The sequence below is a fragment of the Asparagus officinalis genome, chromosome 8 (genome assembly GCF_001876935.1).
Source record: "Asparagus officinalis chromosome 8, Aspof.V1, whole genome shotgun sequence".
Classification (NCBI taxonomy): domain Eukaryota; kingdom Viridiplantae; phylum Streptophyta; class Magnoliopsida; order Asparagales; family Asparagaceae; genus Asparagus; species Asparagus officinalis.
Genome location: NC_033801.1, coordinates 117,886,483 through 117,905,229, shown reverse-complemented (window position 1 = coordinate 117,905,229; position 18,747 = coordinate 117,886,483). Strand labels below are relative to the sequence as shown.

The window sequence follows — 18,747 nt, the reverse complement described above, 5'->3', positions numbered from 1 at the left end:
TTTTATAAAATAATTAATTACAACTAGTGTAGTTGTATGTTAGAAGCTTGTTAGTCTTTTTTGAGTTTGGATAATCCTTATGCTATCTAGTTTCCAATATGTTGCATAACTAGATAGATGCATATTTCTTAATGTTGATTAAGTTATATGATTTATCATCTTGCATGGATGTTATGTTTATGGATGGTAGTGGACAACTATTCTCTTGTATGTTTTGTATTGATGTAATAAAGTTAGAAATGTAATAATTATTTACGACCTCTTCCCTCCCCGAGCATGGGCTACGCCTACGGGTTTAGGCACTTGCTCACCGATCATGGGCTACGCCTACGGGTATAGGCCCTTGTTCGGGTGTGGGGGGGTATGGTTGCTTAGTTTAGTTATTTCATTTATAGCTTTTGCTTTATATTTAATGCAATATTATTACCCATCCTACGAGATGGTTTTTCCATTATAAATGGGGCTTGCACGTCCTATGTTTATATGATTGTAATAATACAGAGTTTGCAAGGGAACAAGCACCGCAAGGAGTTGCATATGGCTTGCTAAAATGTAATTAGTGTAGTTGCATTTTATTTTCTTTAGTTGTCCACTACCATTCTATATAAGTTTTACATTACATATGTTGATATGTTGGTTGTGCCCCAAATTGTAGATGTCAATACAATTGGGTGCTATTTTTTGCAAAGTTTATATCTCTATCTCACTAGAGAATAGTTTTTATTATAAAAACTCATTTTTTAAACTTTGTGAGACATGGCAATAAGAGTTTATTGACCATAGAGTGGTGAGATCGACATTAACATAGTGTTAGTGTGAAAGATAAATAAACCTAAAGCAGTTAAAAGAGATGTATTTAGAATGAGCTTTTAACTAGTGTCAAGGAAAGTAATTATGAGATATAGCTCATGGGGTGATGCCCAACTTAAGATTAGGGGTGATGCCCAATCTTTCGCGCTATAGTCTTAAAGAGAAGTGGTTACTTAATTAAGGTCCGATAAATATTCCCGGTGAATAGCTCGGAACCCTCCCACCAATCTTGCGCTTTCCTGGCTAGTTTAATTGTTGCAAGTATAAATATAGAGCATCTTTAAACTATATCAAGTTCGATTACGGTAAAAGATTTGAGAAATCGTCCGTAGCCCTCCATCATTTTAGTTAAATACTATTAAGCTTATAAATACTATGTTTGTTGGCATACGTCAAGGCATAACTATTCTATGGCTAAATAGTATTCATCTGTATATAAGATATAAGGATAGCTTAAGTTGGTTATGCAACTTTGTTGGCATACGTCAAGAGTTTGCATAAGTTAAATTTAAGCCAGTCAAGAAATGATGGGTACAAACTTGACTAGCATTTTATGATTTGTTGGCATACGTCAAGGTCATAAAAGACTAGGGGTAAAATCATATCAAGAATTACAAGAGTGTAAAAGACAAAAGTTGTCTACCAATTATTGAATGTGTTAATTTGTTGACATACGCCAAGGTTGATGCATTCAATGATAATTGGATCTTGATCCCACTTGAAAACAATGAGTTGTTTTCCGATCACCTATTATAAGGTTTTGAGGGACTCGAAAAATAGTGGGAGGCATAACTTAGATAAAAATAAACCAAATCTATTTTATGTATTGAACATCTGCTAAAATACCTTTTCTCTCTCTTTCAGGCCATTATGTCTGGTTTAAAACTCATATTGGAACAGAACAAGTTAACCGGTCCTAATTACAAAGACTGGTTGAGGAATGTTAAAATTGCCCTAACTTATGACAAAGTAGCATATGTCCTCACTGCGCCCGAACCTGTTCTAGGCCTAGAACCCACTATAGCGGAAACTGAAATCCGCAATACATGGGATAAAGATTGTTCACTTGCTCAATGCCTCACCATTGCCTCTATGGATTTGGTCCATCAGAGACAACATGAGAATATGGATATCAGATCCATATTTCGTAATACAGAAGAACTGTATGGCGAGCAACCGCGACAAATGAAGTACGCGGCGTCTAGGAATCTGTTCCAGACGAAAATGACTGTGGGATCTTCTGTTGGGGATCATGTCCTCAAAATGATCGCCTATGTCAATGAGCTTGAACTTTTGAACGTAGGCCTAGATGCAGATAGATATACAGATATCATTCTGCAGTCCTTGACACCAGCATACTCCCGATTCATATCACAGTTTTTGATGATGGATCTGGAGCCCACTCTTCCTGCCTTGCTTAATTTGTTAAGACAGGAAGAAAGTTCTTTGAAAAAGGGACAAACACCAGTCTTGGCTATAGGGCAATCTTCTTCCTCTTCTGGCAAATTGGTTGCTAAGAAAAAAGGAATGAAGAAAACTACTAAACCAAGGAAAGGTGTTAAGAAGGCTGTCAAGAAGGATAAAGGAAAGGCAAAAATGATGACAGCAGAATGCTTCCATTGTCATAAGTCAGGACATTGGAAAAGGAACTGCCCAGAATACCTAGCCTCACTCACCAAGAATAAGCAAGTTGTTGCTTCATCTACAGGTGTGTTTGTTACTCAGAATTGTTTTTCTATAAATCATACATCCTGGGTATTAGATACCGGATCAGGATCTCACATCTGTAATTTGTTACAGGGACTTAAAAGTTATAGAAAACTTGGAGCTGGAGAGATGACTATGCAAGTTGGTAATGGTGCAATAGTTGCAGCACTTGCAGTAGGGGATTTTCATCTAGCTTTACCAAATGGAAACGTTTTGATTTTAAATAGCTGCTATTTTGTACCAACTATGATGTGTAATATAATATCCATATCTTTATTAGATAAAGATGGATATGTATTTAAGTTGGAGAACAATGTTATGAATATCATATTTAATCAAAAGTTGATTGCTTATGGAACATTGTGCAATGGCATCTATATTCTTAATCAAAATACAATTCTGAACACTTATCACACTAATAAAAGAAAGCACTCAGTTATGAATGACGCTTTCTTATGGCATTGCAGACTTGGTCACATTAATAAAGAAAGACTTGGCGAGCTTCATAAGCATGGATATTTAGATCCATTTGACTTTGAGTCTTATGAGACTTGCAAGTCTTGTCTTAAAGGTAAAATGACCAAGACTCCATTTACAGGAACTGGAGTAAGAGTTACAGAACTCTTAAGACTGATACATAGTGATGTATGTGGTCCTATGTCTACAATGGCCAGAGGTGGCTACTCCTACTTTATTACTTTTACTGATGATTTTTCAAGGTTTGGACATGTGTTTTTGATGAAACACAAATCTGAAGCACTTGAGAAATTTATCGAATACAAAAATGAAGTAGAGAACGAAACGGGCAAGAAAGTTAAAATTCTTCGATCGGATCGAGGAGGTGAATACTTGAGCTCGGAATTCTTAGTTCTTCGATCGGATCGAGGAGGTGAATACTTGAGCTCGGAATTCTTAGGTATTTTAAAAGAGAATGGGATTCTCTCTCAGGTTACTCCACCCTTTACACCACAGCTTAACGGCGTGTCAGAAAGAAGGAATCGTACCCTATTAGATATGGTACGTTCCATGATGAGTAACACTGAGTTACCTTTTTCATTCTGGGGGTATGCATTAGAAACAGCAACACACTTACTGAATAGGGTTCCAACTAAAGCAGTGCCTAAACCTCCATATGAGATATGGAGTGGGAAGAAACCACATCTTAATTATATTAAGATTTGGGGATGTCATGCTTATGTAAAGAAGCAAGATCCCAAAAAGTTAGAGGCACGCTCAGTATTATGCAAATTTGTAGGATATCCAAGGAATTCCATTGGATATCAATTCTACCACATCGATGAACAAAAGATAATTGTTTCTCGGCATGCCACCTTCTTAGAGAAGGAATTTCTTGAAAAAGAAATTAGTGGGAGCATGGTAGAACTGGAAGAAATTTCAGAGATATAAAATATTACTGATAAATTAGTGGAACCAGCAAATTCAGTTATACTAGAAGAACCTCAACCACTCCACAGATATCCAAGGCGATCTCATGCACCTAAGACACAATATAATTTTTTGAAAAATTTTAAGGAAATAGAGATGCCAACTAGATGACACATCAGCTTTTAAGGAAGTAGCGGAAGTAGCTTTTACGGAGAAACAAACAATATTTTTTATATGGAAGTAGCAAAAATAGCCTCTATTTCCTCTACTTCTGCTACTTCAGAGTTACTTCAGTGCAAACAAACAGGCCCTTAGTAACTCAACTTTCCTTTCGTCAGACAACCAACTGTATAGGGGTGCAAAAATATCCATGCATGTCCACGTAATGGATACGTATAAGGTTACTAAATATTTATATCCATTTAGGATATGATTGTGGATATAGACATGTGGTGAAGTATTTGGATCCGTATCTACAAAAACCGAATACATGTTAATCATGCGGGTTCAAGTATTTTAATACTTAGATTAATAGATTTTAGGTTAGTTTTAATGATTAACAGATCAAATCTTAGCTTTTCATGTATAACTAACATATTAATAAACTCTCTCACATCACTCGAGCTATATCTGTTTTCTAATATCTATTTTCTATCCACATATATATCTGTATTTGTTTTCGATTTTAGCAGATATGCATAAGAATTTTTTTAATCCAGACATATTTGTATCTGAATATATATTTATAATTGGCAAATAGTATGAATATGATAAGTATTATGGACAAATTTTCAAAACCAACCTATTTGGACTTTTATTCCCAAAAAAAGACCTGTTTCACATTTATTTAGAGAAACCGACCTGGTCTCAGCCTCAGCGCTGAAACCAGGTCGGTTTTTGAAAAAAACTCTCCGAAACTTCACGGGAGTTGAACTCTCGTGAAGTTTCGTAGTTCAAAAAACTTCACGGGAGTTCAACTCCCGTGAAGTTTCGGAGAGTTTTTTTCAAAAACCGACCTGGTTTCAGCGCTGAGGCTGAAACCATGTCGGTTTCTCTAAATAAATGTGAAACAGGTCTTTTTTTGAGAATAAAAGTCCAAATAGGTTGGTTTTGAAAATTTGTCCTAAGTATTATATGTGAGCCGTATTCGGTCCATTGCACCTCTACATCCAACACTCTCCCGGTCCAACTCATTTAACACCTTTTTCTACCAAACCATTCCTTTCACGCAATTTCTGTTAGTCTCTTCATGCAATGGCTACACATTTGGGACACGAGATCTAGGCGAAGAAGATAAAGGTGTCATGAGAATAATAAGCGACCGTTAAGAAATTTTAGGTTAATATAACATATTATAGCTAACAGAATCTATTTGCTGTATCATAAACTAACTGAAATACTTTTTTAGTGAACGTTTTAATGTTTGTCATCCCTTGGTTTACAACCATAGATCTTTTATGTTACTTGTCAAGAATCAAATCGCTCCAAACAGAAGATATTGCACGTAAAATGATCCTTAGCTATACTTAATATTTATTTTCAATCATCTTGATAGATCAATACTACCTGTATAGTGACTAAAATGGTTGTTAACAGGACCCAAATCGCTGCAAACTCTTGTTGGAATAGTTAAAGTTTTTGAGATATTAACCAAGGCATTTAAGCATGAAATGGCAGCAGGAGTCGCAATCACCACGGGTAAAAAGTCTCAAAACTTCAGTAGATCATATTCACTTGGAAATAAACAAGGAATGGATTGACAACATTGGATCATATATATACATGTAACATTACATCGAACTTTGGCCTCTTCGGTGTACTTTTGAGAACTGTTAATTCAAAAACTGAAGCAAAACTCCTTTGGGCGAACTTTGGCTTCTTCGGTATATTTTTCGATATAATCCTTTCTCAATTGACCAAACCGGTCTTTGGGGTTGAATTAACGCAAAAATTACAGGATATTATGTTTATCTAAGATTTTCTGTTAACACCTCTATTGAAATAGTTTCCACGCTTCAATACAGGCTGCTGATTATTCGCGCTTTGCCTTGGCAGATCTTTCAGCTCCATCACTTGTATCGTCCGCTGCCTCTTTGCTGCATCAAAAAGTATGCTCAAGATCATTAGTGGCATCAAATTGCATCGGTATCTACTATATCATCCTTTTCGCGCAAGGGTAGGCAAAAAAGTAAAGGGTAGTTTGGACTTTTTACTCAACCCATTAACCTGCTTATGAGAATTTCTAATACTAATAATTTTGAAAGCTCGAGAGGGTTTCTACGATTTATAAACTTTAAGCGGGTTATTTTGCAAAACCCTCCAAAGATCAAGGGGTTTTGCGAAATTTACCCTAAAAAGAATTTAACATACCATCCTTTGCTTCTTGATACCGATCTTGAAGTTTCCTCTTGGCAACCTCCAACTTAGCTCGATATGATAATTCCTCAGTCTCCTTCGATACCTAGAATAAACACATGAATTTATGAGACCACAGCCATTTATATAAGGTAATGAGATTTCAATGATTCACTGTCATGTTTACATCTTTCCTCGAGGGGCAAGGTTTTAATGGAGCCCCAGAAGTTTTTTGCCTCTGCTGGGTGCTCCTATTTGCAGTGGCTCTCGCTGAAGTGTTCGAGGTATCCTGGGGTTTTGATGTCTTACAAACAACATCACTAGGGTTCGGAGTCCTAGGCCCAGTCTCTTGCCTTCTGATATCTCTAGAATGTTCATGTGTCCTTTGCCTTTGCTCGATATTCTTGCAAGTGGTATCTTTTGGCGAAGATCTTTTGGGTATCAGAGGACTTGGGATATCTTTAGATTTTGATGCCTTAAGGGTTGTATATGTGGGCTTTGGGACTCCCGGGATTTCTTGACTCCTGATCTCTGTATTGTCTTTCTTTGTTAAATTATTGCTTTTCTCTCGAGGTTTTCTTCCATTCTTTTTGTCTCCATTGCTTGTAATGTCTGCAAGATTATCCCACATATTAGATAAAGAGATGGAAATTAAAAAGTTTGGAAATGAAAAGTGAGAATAAAAATGAGGATGCTCACTTCCATCTTCATCCATTCCGTCAAAGATCTTTTAAATTGGTTGGTTGAAAGAAAATCAAAAGAGAAAAAAAAAGTCAGTTACTATTGAATGTATTGTCTACACCTGTGAAGTATTAGAAGGCTAAATGCATATGTAACTACCTTTGAGAACTCAAAGGATGCAGTTTGTGTAGCTAGGAGAGCTCCCATATCTAATGGAGGAAAATCAAGCTCTGAAGGGAGCAAAGACTCTTCTATGGCAGGAGAGGAATCAACAGAAACAGGGCGTGATTCTGCAAACAATAACATAAAATTAATTTCATAAACAACAAATAGAAACTTTGATGTTTCTAAGGTTGTATCAGATATTATCTTCACCTTGAGAAACTGTAGCAGCAGTAACCCACTCCTCAGCGAGAAGTTTCCAACCCCTATAAACCAAATGATAAAAGTAAGCCACTTGGAATATCAATTGCTTCCTACTTTTTTTCCTTAAGACAAATCCACATCGCCTAAATATCAATTGCTTACTACTTGATATAATCTTTTCCGCTTCATGTTTTATTATTCAATTCATAGTTACACAGTACGCGGTACGTAGCGAGTCACGGTACGAGTATGCTCAATCAATCTGCCATCCTTAGCTATATATTGTCAATTCAAGGGTAGCTAACTGACCATCGAGCTCCACATTCGCGTCCATGCTTTATTTTAAAGTGTAGGAATTTCTAGGTCAGACTAACTAAAACTTATCCTACAAACTTTTTACTTAGACTTTAAGAACTAGTAAGAACCATTGATTAGTTTCATTTGCGCATCTTAATACAGTTCCGGTTAACATTGCATCAGTTTTATTTCATACTGCAGTGAGAATAATGGAAATTCCACTGCTGAGCAAAGCTTTAAATATACAGAGGACACTAGATGGTGATAAACAGTGATATCAAAAGCTGAAAGCTTTTTCATTGTTATCTTGAGTTAAATTAGATGTTAGGTTAATGCATATCGAACAGAGAAGAAACTGGAAAAGGCTTGTTCAAGTATTACCCGGACCATTATATAATGCTAGAAGCAAGTTCAAGGAGACATGAGAAAAGTTGTCTTACTACACTAGATAATCAAGATGTGATTATCTAGTATAATAAAAATGCAATAACAAGGAAATGAAGACATAACACAGATATCAATGAAAAAGGAATATATTAAGAATAAACAAGGACACATAAATGTAGCAGGTATCTTATTTAACATAAGAAAAGAAATCCAGTCTCAAAACTTAAGAAATATAAACCAGTCATGATGACAGAAAACTAGAACTATATCAGTTTTGTTATTTGAGCCGACTTCATTAACTTTTTCATAATTTTAAGTAAGACATTATAAAACTCACTTGACAAGGGTCTGAGCAAGTTGCTGAATCGATTTCGATTTGTGCTTGTCCAGACCATTGACAACCCTTCCAATATCTGTAGCCTAAGGACCACAGATAATAATCCAATAAGAAACATTAATGTTTTTCCCAATATAGAATGAAATTGGAGTCAATAATAGTCAATAAGCATCAACTCCGTGCATGCTTAGCAGTAAAGGAAATCAAAAACTTTGAAACGTTATATGGAATCATACACCAAGGGTCTCCACTGAGAGCTCCATCAATTGCAGCCGCCTTAGTGACTCAGATAGAACTTTCTCAGACTGCAAAAATAAAGCCATAGAGAATGCTCAATCAGTACCTTAATGAACTATGCAATACACAATCCCAATACCAAAATACAACCTCAGAACTTTCAGTTAGAAACAAACTTATCATCTACTCATAGCCTAACTATGAAAAAACACAATGGATCTCTAAATAGTCAAAGCAGGAAAAAGTATCCTCCAGATGCTTGACTTTGAAAAACTTTTGAGAAAGCAAACAACATGCATCTGATAGTGAAAGATACATTAAAGATATATTTCCAAAGATACAATAACATATTTTCGAAGATACACTATATTTTGAAATCTAAAGTGAAATTAGCATGCAGTCACAATCACCTATGGTTTGTGATTTAGTTCATTTTTGAACAGGCCAAAACAGCAGAATATATCAACTACAGCATCATACAAAGGATTTCTACTCTCCGCACATGAAACAATGACGGAGTTCGATCATAAACTCAACGACATTTTGATAGTCATTAGCCTTATGCAGAAAAAGGCAATTGAACACACATATATCAGCGAATACACAACCTGCGGTGGTATTAACTCCCATTCAACAAACTATTTTAGAAAGCAATTCAAACAAACTACCTAACAATGAAATATTCAATAATTCAAGTTAATCCATCAAGCATTTACCTCTTCTTTCCAGTTAGTGAGCACCTCTTTGATCCTCAACACCTCACCAACAGTCTGCTGTTCCTCCTCAATCTCATCAGTCAGAGCCTCAAACTCATCAAGCTTTGAATACTGCCCTCTATCACTGATGCTCTGATCATTACTCATAGTTGGTTCATTCTCCTCACTGCTACTACCCTTGCTTTCCTTACTTTCCTTCTGAGTTTCCTCGCTCTCTTCATCATCTTCAACTCCACCTTCAGGAGTCTGTAACTCAGCCCGGTCACTAGAGTACTGAATTCTCCAGCAAGTGTATAGAATCTCTGTTATCTGATCGCGCCATGATAAGAACTCAGTGGGGCAATCGGCCGAAGCAACAAGGATAGCATACTTGATCACTTGAAAGATGTCGGCATTTGCGCAATTGAAGAACTTTCTCCAGTAATCAAGCGATGATGATGAGTAGCTTTCGGCCATCTGTTCACCAAAGAACTTCAAGGTCAGATTTCTGATCAATATTGATTTAGGAAAAGAAAACTATTTAGAATTCTGATCGTTTGACTGAAGAATTCAAATGGGGGTTTCAGAAATTGATCACTAAAGACCAACAACAACCCAAGTTAAAATCTTCATTCAGGATTCCGATCATTTGACAAGTCAATCCAACTAGGGTTTTTTTTTCAGAATTAGAACTCAACAACTCAATCCAATTCCAAAAAAAAAAAACCAAAAAAAAAACAAAACAAAACAAAAACAAGTTCAGAGTTTGAAATAAACTTCAAATAGTTTGACCGATCAATTCAACGGGGTTCTCTTAATCTGGGGGAAAAGGATCGTCGGTAGACTGAAAGAAAATATCTGCCCTTTACCTCTCAATTCCAAGAGATCAAATTCAAATTATATAAATTGGGAAAGACAGTCAAACTAAAACAATTAGATGGTAGATCTAAAAAGGGGATATTAAGGATTATTTTTTACAATCAACCCTTTGGCTTCAATAATTTTGTACATAAAGTTAGGGTTAGGGTTTCGATTCCCAAATACTTACTAAAATTTGAGGGAGGACACGCGTTGCCTTATATCGTCGATGCCGACAAAGGCTACGGATGTCATCGGAGAAGATAGAGTGAGGGGATACGCTATTAAACGCCAAATTCTTTGAAACGTTCAAAATGTAAAAACTAAAAAAATTCGGATAGGGGCAGCTGCGCAATTTTCGAAATGTCAGAGGGGTTACATTTAATTTTCCACCGCCCAACCTCGCGCCCAAAAATCGCCGATCAATCGATGGACAATCGGCGTCGAGATGCTGCGGTGGTGGGTTCTTTGTCGATTTGTCCACGTCATGTAATAAATACGACAAGAATTTTGTGATGAATTGGAAAAGACAACTATACCCTGAATGCTACTGCAAACGAATCGGTGTTAGATGCAGGATGTGTACTAATAAAACGAAAACACTTTTTGGCTCGCGCTTTAATGTGCGAGGCAACTCGCACAGACAACGCGCGAGGCAACTCGCACAGGAACTGGTACAGTGGGGATCACTCCTGTTCCTGTGCGAGTTGGCTCGCGCGTTAAAGCACGAGCCAAAAAACAACGCTGCTAATAAAATAGTTGTAGTTGGGTGCAAAATTTAGAAACTTAGTTGATAATTTTTTTAATCATTAACTTAGTTGATAATTAGCTGTGTGGCATTTCATTTTATTTTCCATGATTTATTTTCTCTTTTTCTATGTATTCTTTTTTCTCCTTGCTTACTTTTCTATTTTCGTTTATCATTTACAGATGTCAACGATATTCCATTAGGGGCAGACTTGTCCGTTTACCATTAAGAATACAAAAACGATTCTATAAGGCTATAAGGTAAAACACATAATTAATATCTGCCGTAATCGCATAAGATTATACCTAAAGCATGTACAGGTATAAAGAAGGCTTAATTGTAGTTTCCCATATATGTTGCACTTATATACTCCCACTTGTTTTTGACAACACTTACATGGTTTAAAGTTTTTAAAACATTCATCTGTATATTCTCGCTTATTTTTTATAGTATTTATATACCCTAACATTTTTAAAACTTGTACTTAAATACCTTAATTTTTTTTTAAAATTAACGCTCAAATACCATTAAGTATATAAAGCTTGCACTTTAATATCTTAAGTTTGAATAACTAAGTTATTAAGTGTCAGTTTAAAAAGCTTTAAGATATAAAAATACTGTAAAAATACGTAGATGTATGTAAGTGCAAGTTTTAATAGCTATGGGTGTATAACTGCTGCCAAAAACTAATGCAATTACATAAGTGCAAAGTAATGAAAAGTATAAGATATGTAAGTGTAATTAAGCCTATAAAAAAGAGGACATAAGTAAAATATGCGTGTGTGAGATAGAAAACATGTTATAAATATAATAGATTTCTTAGATGAAAGTTCGTCCATATCTCTAGCATGTATGAAAAAAATGATAGAATATGGATGTTGAAAATTTACCTCAAATATATTAATCTAAAGATCAAGATAATTTCAATTGTGAGATGTATTCAGATAAGTTGCAATTTAATTTAATTTTATATATTCGATGCCCGTGTGTTCACTGTTTACATCCATTTTGCTATGTATATAAAGATAGGGGCTGTTGACAGTATTCTTTCCAACGTCTCATCCCGACAAATAATATTATCCTGAACGCAGAATTTTGAGGGGGGGGGGGGGGGGGTGATAGAATTTTTGTTGACTTGTACGTGTTTGGCACGTGCGCAATGAACATGTAGGGACCAATTTTCTTTGCCTGTTCTTATCTGAACTCATATGGACGTGGTCACGTGGCTATCAAAGTTTGTGAAAATAAAAAAATGAAAGAAATAAAATTTGATTTTTAACATCCTTCTACATTTTTACCGGTTAAACTATTAAATTAGTATTTTAAAAAGACTCATTTTACCATTTTGTTATTTAAAATATCTCCGATGACGTTTGGATTTTAAAATGCATTTAAGTTAGCATATAGGTTCAAAATATCATTAGCGTTAACTTTTCCATCGGAGAATTTATTCGCACCCTCTGTCCTCGTAACGTTTGTATTTTAGACCATTCTTCACCTTTTTCTTCCCAAATTTAAATTTCTTCTGGTCATCCCTTATTCAACATCTCTTTCTCTCTAATCAATGGAGTCACCTCTCCTTCAACCTCTCATCTCATTAATAGTTATAGCTTCAACCTCTCATCTCATCAATAGTTGTCGTAAAAAGTAGTGGAGAGTGACCCAAATTTATTTCCAATTAAATATTTGTTGATTGATGGAGTCAGTGGGGGCCACCAGAGGAGAAACCACGTGAATGAAGTAAAGGATCAAGCGTTTTTTCTTCTCTCGTTACGGACATCAAGGCAAAGGCCCACCCGAATATTTTTTTTAGCCTATAAATACATTTGTTTCTAGGGTTTCGTGTGACTTTGGATAAAAATCGTAGGGGGTGGAAAAAGGAGCCGCATACAGTGCAAGTGCAATTGTTGGGAGCGGAAGAAGAAAAAAAAAAGGCAGAAAAGCGGCTGCAGCGGTACAAGGAACTGTGCAAAGGCAGGGTGTTCTTGGACAGCGTGCAGACTTTGTGAGGAGAGAAAAAGTCTTTTGGAGGCTGACCTTTTCTTGAGAAGAAAAGCAAGGAGCCTATTTGAGGGTTTAGATTGTGAGAGTTGTAAACCCATTGTATTCTTTTTCTCTTTAATAGTAGATCCCCCCCTCCTTGCCCCGTGGACGTAGGCAGTTTCCCGAACCACGTAAAAATTGATTGTTTGAGTTTGTGGCCATTGTAATAGTTTTAGGATCCCTCGACACACAGTCCTAGAGCTGACGAGAGGAAGAGCAAATATCCCACTTTGATGGGATATTAGGCTTTCAGATTCTTGTTCCCTTTGAGAAACAAGAATTCTTATCGATCTTTCTCTCTTATTGTGCATCAGAAACTCTGCCGAAATTTCCGCTGCGCACAACAAGTGGTATCAGAGCCCAGATTCCAGATCTAGGGTTTGGTTGGAGGAGTAGATCAATTTGGAGGCCTGTTTAGGACTTCGTTGGTGATAAAGGTGGGATCTTTAGGTAAAGACTCTATCTTTCAGTTTTGGATCTATTCTTTGTTCGTTGGTGCGTAAGATGTCGGGGAAAGAAGGTGCTTCGGGTGTCGAGGGTGGTGCTTCTGGTGTGAAGACCATTCAGAGTTTGGATATCCACTCTATGAAGATAGATGTGGAGAAATTTAATGGCACAAATAGCTTTGGATTATGGAGATGCGAGGTTTTGGATGCGCTGAACGCGCAGAATTTGGAGGATACCTTGGAATTAGATGGCAAGCCAGATGAGATTGAAGAGAATGTTTGGAAAAAGATGAATCGAATGGCGTGTGGTGTGATTAGGTCTTGTTTGACTCAAGATCTAAAATATGATGTGATGAATAAGACTTCTGCAAAGAAGATTTGAGAGATTCTCAAAAGCAAGTATCTGACAAAGAGTGTTGAGAACCACTTGCATTTGAAGAGGAGACTTTATCGTTTCCAGTTGAAGAAGGGAACCTCCATTAGAGATCACATGAACCACTACACAAAGCTTCTTGCGGATTTGGCGAATGTGGATGTCAAGATTGAAGATGAGGACAAGGCGTTGCTGTTGTTGAGTTCCTTGCCCGACGAGGAATATGAGACCTTCCGAAAGAATTAGAAGTCACAGTCTAGAGTAGGAAAAGATCAGTGTGCTTGGTGCAAGGAGACTGGTCATTGGAAGAAAGACTGCCCAAAGCTCGACGAATGGATGAAGAATAAGCAGAAGGGAAAAGGGAAGCAACCATCATCAGAAGCAAACATCGTATCGGATGGTAATAATTCTGACTCTTCTATTTATTCGCTTTCTATCAGTCCTACAGATAGCTATTCGGAGGAATCTGAATGGATGTTGGATAGTGGTGCGACCTATCATGTGTGCCCTAGAAGGGAATGGTTCTCCAGTTTTGAGAAGCTGGTGGATAGTGGTGTGGTGTACATGGCTGATAATCGTGTATGCCGGATCCTTGGGATAGGAAGAATTCACATAAAAATATTTGACGGGACGGTTAGGGAGTTGATGTGAGATATGTTCCTTCTTTGAGGAAGAACTTGATCTCGATTGGAGCTTTGGTTGGAGAGGGTCTGAAGGTTCGTGTTGAGGACATGGTTCTCGAGATTGCGAGAGACTCTCGTATTTTGATGAAGGGCGTCAGGAGAAATAACCTGTATTACTTGACTGGAGGTATAGTGACAGGTGGAGAGCTGGCAACTTCTGTTGATTCGACTAGACTGCGGCATTTGGGGCTTGGCCATTCCAGTATTGATTCCTCGCATAGATTGGAAGAGGGTGCGAAGACCTGCAGTTTGAAGTCCAGTGAACATGTTGATGTGAGCAAGAAGACCGAGGTGAAGTGTGGCACCTCTATTCACCGTGCTAAGGGTCGTTCTGGAGGAGTTCACGTGGATGTTTGGGGGCCTTCCAAGGGGGCATCATTGGGAGATAATAGGCGTTTGGTTTCCTTTGTTGGTGGCTGTTCTAGGCGTGTTTGGGTTGCAACCAAATCCCCTATGGATAAAGTCCTAGTAGTCTCTAACAGATTGAAGAAGTGTGATATTGGCAGAAAGGTGAAGGTACTCCATTCTGGTGGGAGGTACAAGATGGACCTGTTTCTGCATTGGAGCCGAGCTTACGGCATTACGAGACACTTCGTTGGAAAGGAAATCTTGGGGCAACTAGATAAGGTGACAAATTTGGAGAACCGTGCCTTTCTGGAGGAGGATCGGTGTTTGTGGTCGAGTAATGGTCTGCAGAAGAGTTTCTGGACAGAGGCTTCGATATATTTGGGTCATCCTATTAAAGAGTTGTCAACTGTTGTGATTGGAGGTAAAACTCCATTGGAAGATAGGTCTGGTAGTGTCACTTTGGTTGAGGCTTCGATGAGGAAGCCAATTGACTCTCAGCAGGTGGAGAGTTTTGGACAGACCTTAGAGGTATCGCAGCGGGTGGAGAGTGATGCTACTCCACATTGGGTAAATATTACTCCAGGTCATTCTACATTGGTTGGGATTCCAGCTGAGGTGACACAGCGTGGAAGTCATTTGGATTCGGATGCAGATGATGAGTTGGGTTTTGACTCGAGTGTAGCTGACAGACATAGTTTGGATACGACCATTGGTTCGCCTCAGGTGGAGGTGTTTGAGGCCATTGGAGGTGCTATCAGCCGCAGAGTTGATGATGTTGGAGAAGGGTTGCGAACTCTTCTAGTGGATTAAGGTCGTTAGCGGCCATTTGGGTGAACTACGTTCGGCTTGATTCCTTGGGCAAGAGGATACGTAGGCAGTCTTTATGATGCAGCCGGGTTTGGATTTTTGATGGGGGTGAGATCGATTTGGTGAGTAGATACCGACATTTGGAGAGTGTTTGCATTCTCATTTGGGTTCTCGACTTGTTATGGATTGAGTCTGTTGTCGTGAATTGTTTCACGGTGTACTGGACACAACAAGTGAGACATTTGGTTTGGTTGGTGTCGGCTCAGTTTTGAGAAAACTTCGCCGAGGTGGAGAATTGTTGATTGATGGAGTCAGTGGGGGCCACCAGAGGAGAAACCACGTGAATGAAGCAAAGGATCAAGCGTTTTTTCTTCTCTCGTTGCGGACATCAAGGCAAAGGCCCACCCGAATATTTTTTTTAGCCTATAAATACATTTGTTTCTAGGGTTTCGTGTGGCTTTGGATAAAAATCGCAGGGGGTGAAAAAAGGAGCCGCATACAGTGCAAGTGCAATTGTTGGGAGCGGAAGAAGAAAAAAAAAGGCAGAAAAGCGGCTGCAGCGGTACAAGGAACTGTGCAAAGGCAGGGTGTTCTTGGACAACGTGCAGACTTTGTGAGGAGAGAAAAAGTCTTTTGGTGGCTGACCTTTTCTTGAGAAGAAAAGCAAGGAGCCTATTTGAGGGTTTAGATTGTGAGAGTTGTAAACCCATTGTATTCTTTTTCTCTTTAATAGTAGATCCCCCCTCCTTGCCCCGTGGACGTAGGCAGTTTCCCGAACCATGTAAAAATTGATTGTTTGAGTTTGTGGCCATTGTAATAGTTTTAGGATCCCTCGACGCGCAGTCCTAGAGCTGACGAGAGGAAGAGCAAATATCCCACTTTGATGGGATATTAGGCTTTCAGATTCTTGTTCCCTTTGAGAAACAAGAATTCTTATCAATCTTTCTCTCTTATTGTTCCCTTTGAGAAACAAGAATTCTTATCAATCTTTCTCTCTTATTGTGCACCAGAAACTCTGCCGAAATTTTCGCTGCGCACAACAATATTATGAGATTGTGACAAAACACTAAACTAGGGTTTCATGTCCAAGATACCAACATCCTTCAATTTTCAAGGAGGTTTACTATTAGGTCCATGAGTCATGTGCTAAATCCCAAACTTCAGCCACCTCATCTTCACCCTCCGCCGCATCCTCATCCTCAAAACCATCACCAATCTTGGTCTTATCTACTTCATGTTTACTGTCGGCATCGAGATCAAAGGAGGGATGTCTACCTTGTTCTGTTTCTTTTTTTCTTATTTCTCTTTTCTTTTTCTTCTTGCAGCACCAACAATATACTTACTAGTGAGGGCCTCCATTTATGGGAGGTTGAGGGAGGAATGGGTAAAAGAAATTTGAATATAGGAGGAAGAATATGAAGAATATAAACTTTAAGAGGCCAAGGGGTTGGGAAGAAAAAGTCTCCATCCGGAAAAAAAAAAGTAACCCTAATGGAATTTTGGATCTATATGTTAACTTAAACTCCTTTTAAATATCCAAACGTTATCAGAGATGTTTTAAATATCAAAGCATAAAATGGGTCTTTTTTAAAATACTAATTTGATAGTTTAGCCCATTTCTTCTAAACTGAGGAGCTATGAAAATGTTTTTTGCTTTTTATTTTTTCATTTTTCAAAAGTATCCTCCCATGGGGATAGATGGGATGCTAATAAGACATTTTAATCATATATGAAAGGAAAATAATTACAACAAAAGGCCTTTCTCCTAGAGCATGACTCATGTAAGTCCAAAATAGCATAAAAAATACTCATACACTATATTTGGCATAGTATGTTGAAAATGTTCTCACACATGTAATTATTAATATTATAGCTTAAAGCATTGGGGCTATGTCATGTGTGAGAACATTTTCAACATACTATGCCAAATATAGCGTATGGTTATTTTTTAGACAACAAATAGACATGCCCCATTACTGAAATACAAAAGAGAAACATAAAATCACTAGCAAGGTTAGTGGAGCCTCAATACAATCAGTGGTCATCCAACTACGGATGGCCTGTTGCATCCTGCACATTGAGGTTCCTAATGATAGTGTGGAGGTATTTGTTGAAATAAAAGAAAGGAAGAAGAAAAACTATATTTTCATTGATTATGATGAATAGGTTACATCCCATACACACTTTGCAGAATCTTCATAAAAGGAAAACTCTATTATAAAAACGAAATCTATAATAGAGGAAGATCCTAATTAGAGATATACTATAACTAACTAATACATCGAATCTAAATATCTTCGTATAAGGCAACATATAATATAAAATCTTCCAATAAACATAATAAATCTCCTTAATCTTCCAACATTCCCGTTCAAGCTAAAAGGTAGTGATTAACGTGTTGTACGCAGCGGGTCCTCGAAAACCAAATAGTGCACGAACAAGAACGAAGAAGATCACAACCAAACAAGCACAAACCACAACCTCAGCAAGAACAAACAAGTTTTACGTGGTTCGGCAAGTTGCCTACGTCCACGGGACAAGGAGGAGGGAGTTCTTACTATTAGAGATGAAGAGAATACAAAATAAGGTTACAAAACCACTCAAAACCATAAAACCAAGCTCTCTAAATCTCTCACAAATCTCCCACAATATAATGCAACAATTTTCTCTCAAAAAACTGCTCAAAAACATCCTTCTGTAAACCCTAGAAGTTAACATATTCCTATTTATATCAAACCCAAACAGAATGCAAACATGAATCCTTATACAGCCTGAAAATAGCCCGTAAGTCGACTTAACAGAGAGCACAAGTCGGCTTACCATAAGTCGACTTGACCGAGCGCAAAACAACAACTGGAGAACAGAACGTAAGTCGACTTAACAATCCCTATAAGTCAACTTGACAGAGACAAAACTGGCAACTGGATGGCAGAATGTAAGTCGACTCGTGCACGAGCATAAGTCGACTTGTCATAAGTCGACTTATGTTTGTGCATGAGTCGACTTATGACAGAAAACCCAGTTTTTCTGCTTTCTTTCTTGAGTTCTCAACAAATCTCCACATCGGCAAAGTTTCTCTCAAAACTGAGCCGACACCAAAACATCCAAATGTCTCACTTTTTTTGTCTAGTATGAAGTAAAATTAATCCACGACAACAGACTCAATCCATAATAAGTCGGGAA

General features: G+C 37.7%; 1 protein-coding gene across 1 annotated transcript; it reads right to left on the bottom strand.

The window, feature by feature from the left end:
* On the bottom strand, positions 5,619 to 10,510 carry LOC109822137 (probable mediator of RNA polymerase II transcription subunit 26b). Its single transcript, XM_020388299.1, has 10 exons — positions 10,307 to 10,510; positions 9,280 to 9,735; positions 8,563 to 8,631; positions 8,327 to 8,409; positions 7,315 to 7,367; positions 7,099 to 7,229; positions 6,958 to 6,985; positions 6,446 to 6,870; positions 6,274 to 6,364; positions 5,619 to 5,999 (listed from the first exon to the last, which is right to left on the bottom strand). The coding sequence occupies exons 2-10, from the start codon at positions 9,733 to 9,735 to the stop codon at positions 5,875 to 5,877; spliced, it is 1,461 nt and encodes a 486-aa protein (XP_020243888.1). The 5' UTR covers positions 10,307 to 10,510; the 3' UTR covers positions 5,619 to 5,874.

Bases quoted from the DNA above. Each gene is read 5' to 3' on its own strand.
- LOC109822137 (XM_020388299.1), bottom strand. From the start codon at position 9,735: ATGGCCGAAAGCTACTCATCATCATCGCTTGATTACTGGAGAAAGTTC. The intron at 7,368-8,326 runs GTGAGTTTTATA...TTTGGTTTATAG, and splicing joins CTTGCTCAGACCCTTGTCAA to GGGTTGGAAACTTCTCGCTG. The intron at 6,871-6,957 runs GTGAGCATCCTC...ATAATCTTGCAG, and splicing joins CGGAATGGATGAAGATGGAA to ACATTACAAGCAATGGAGAC.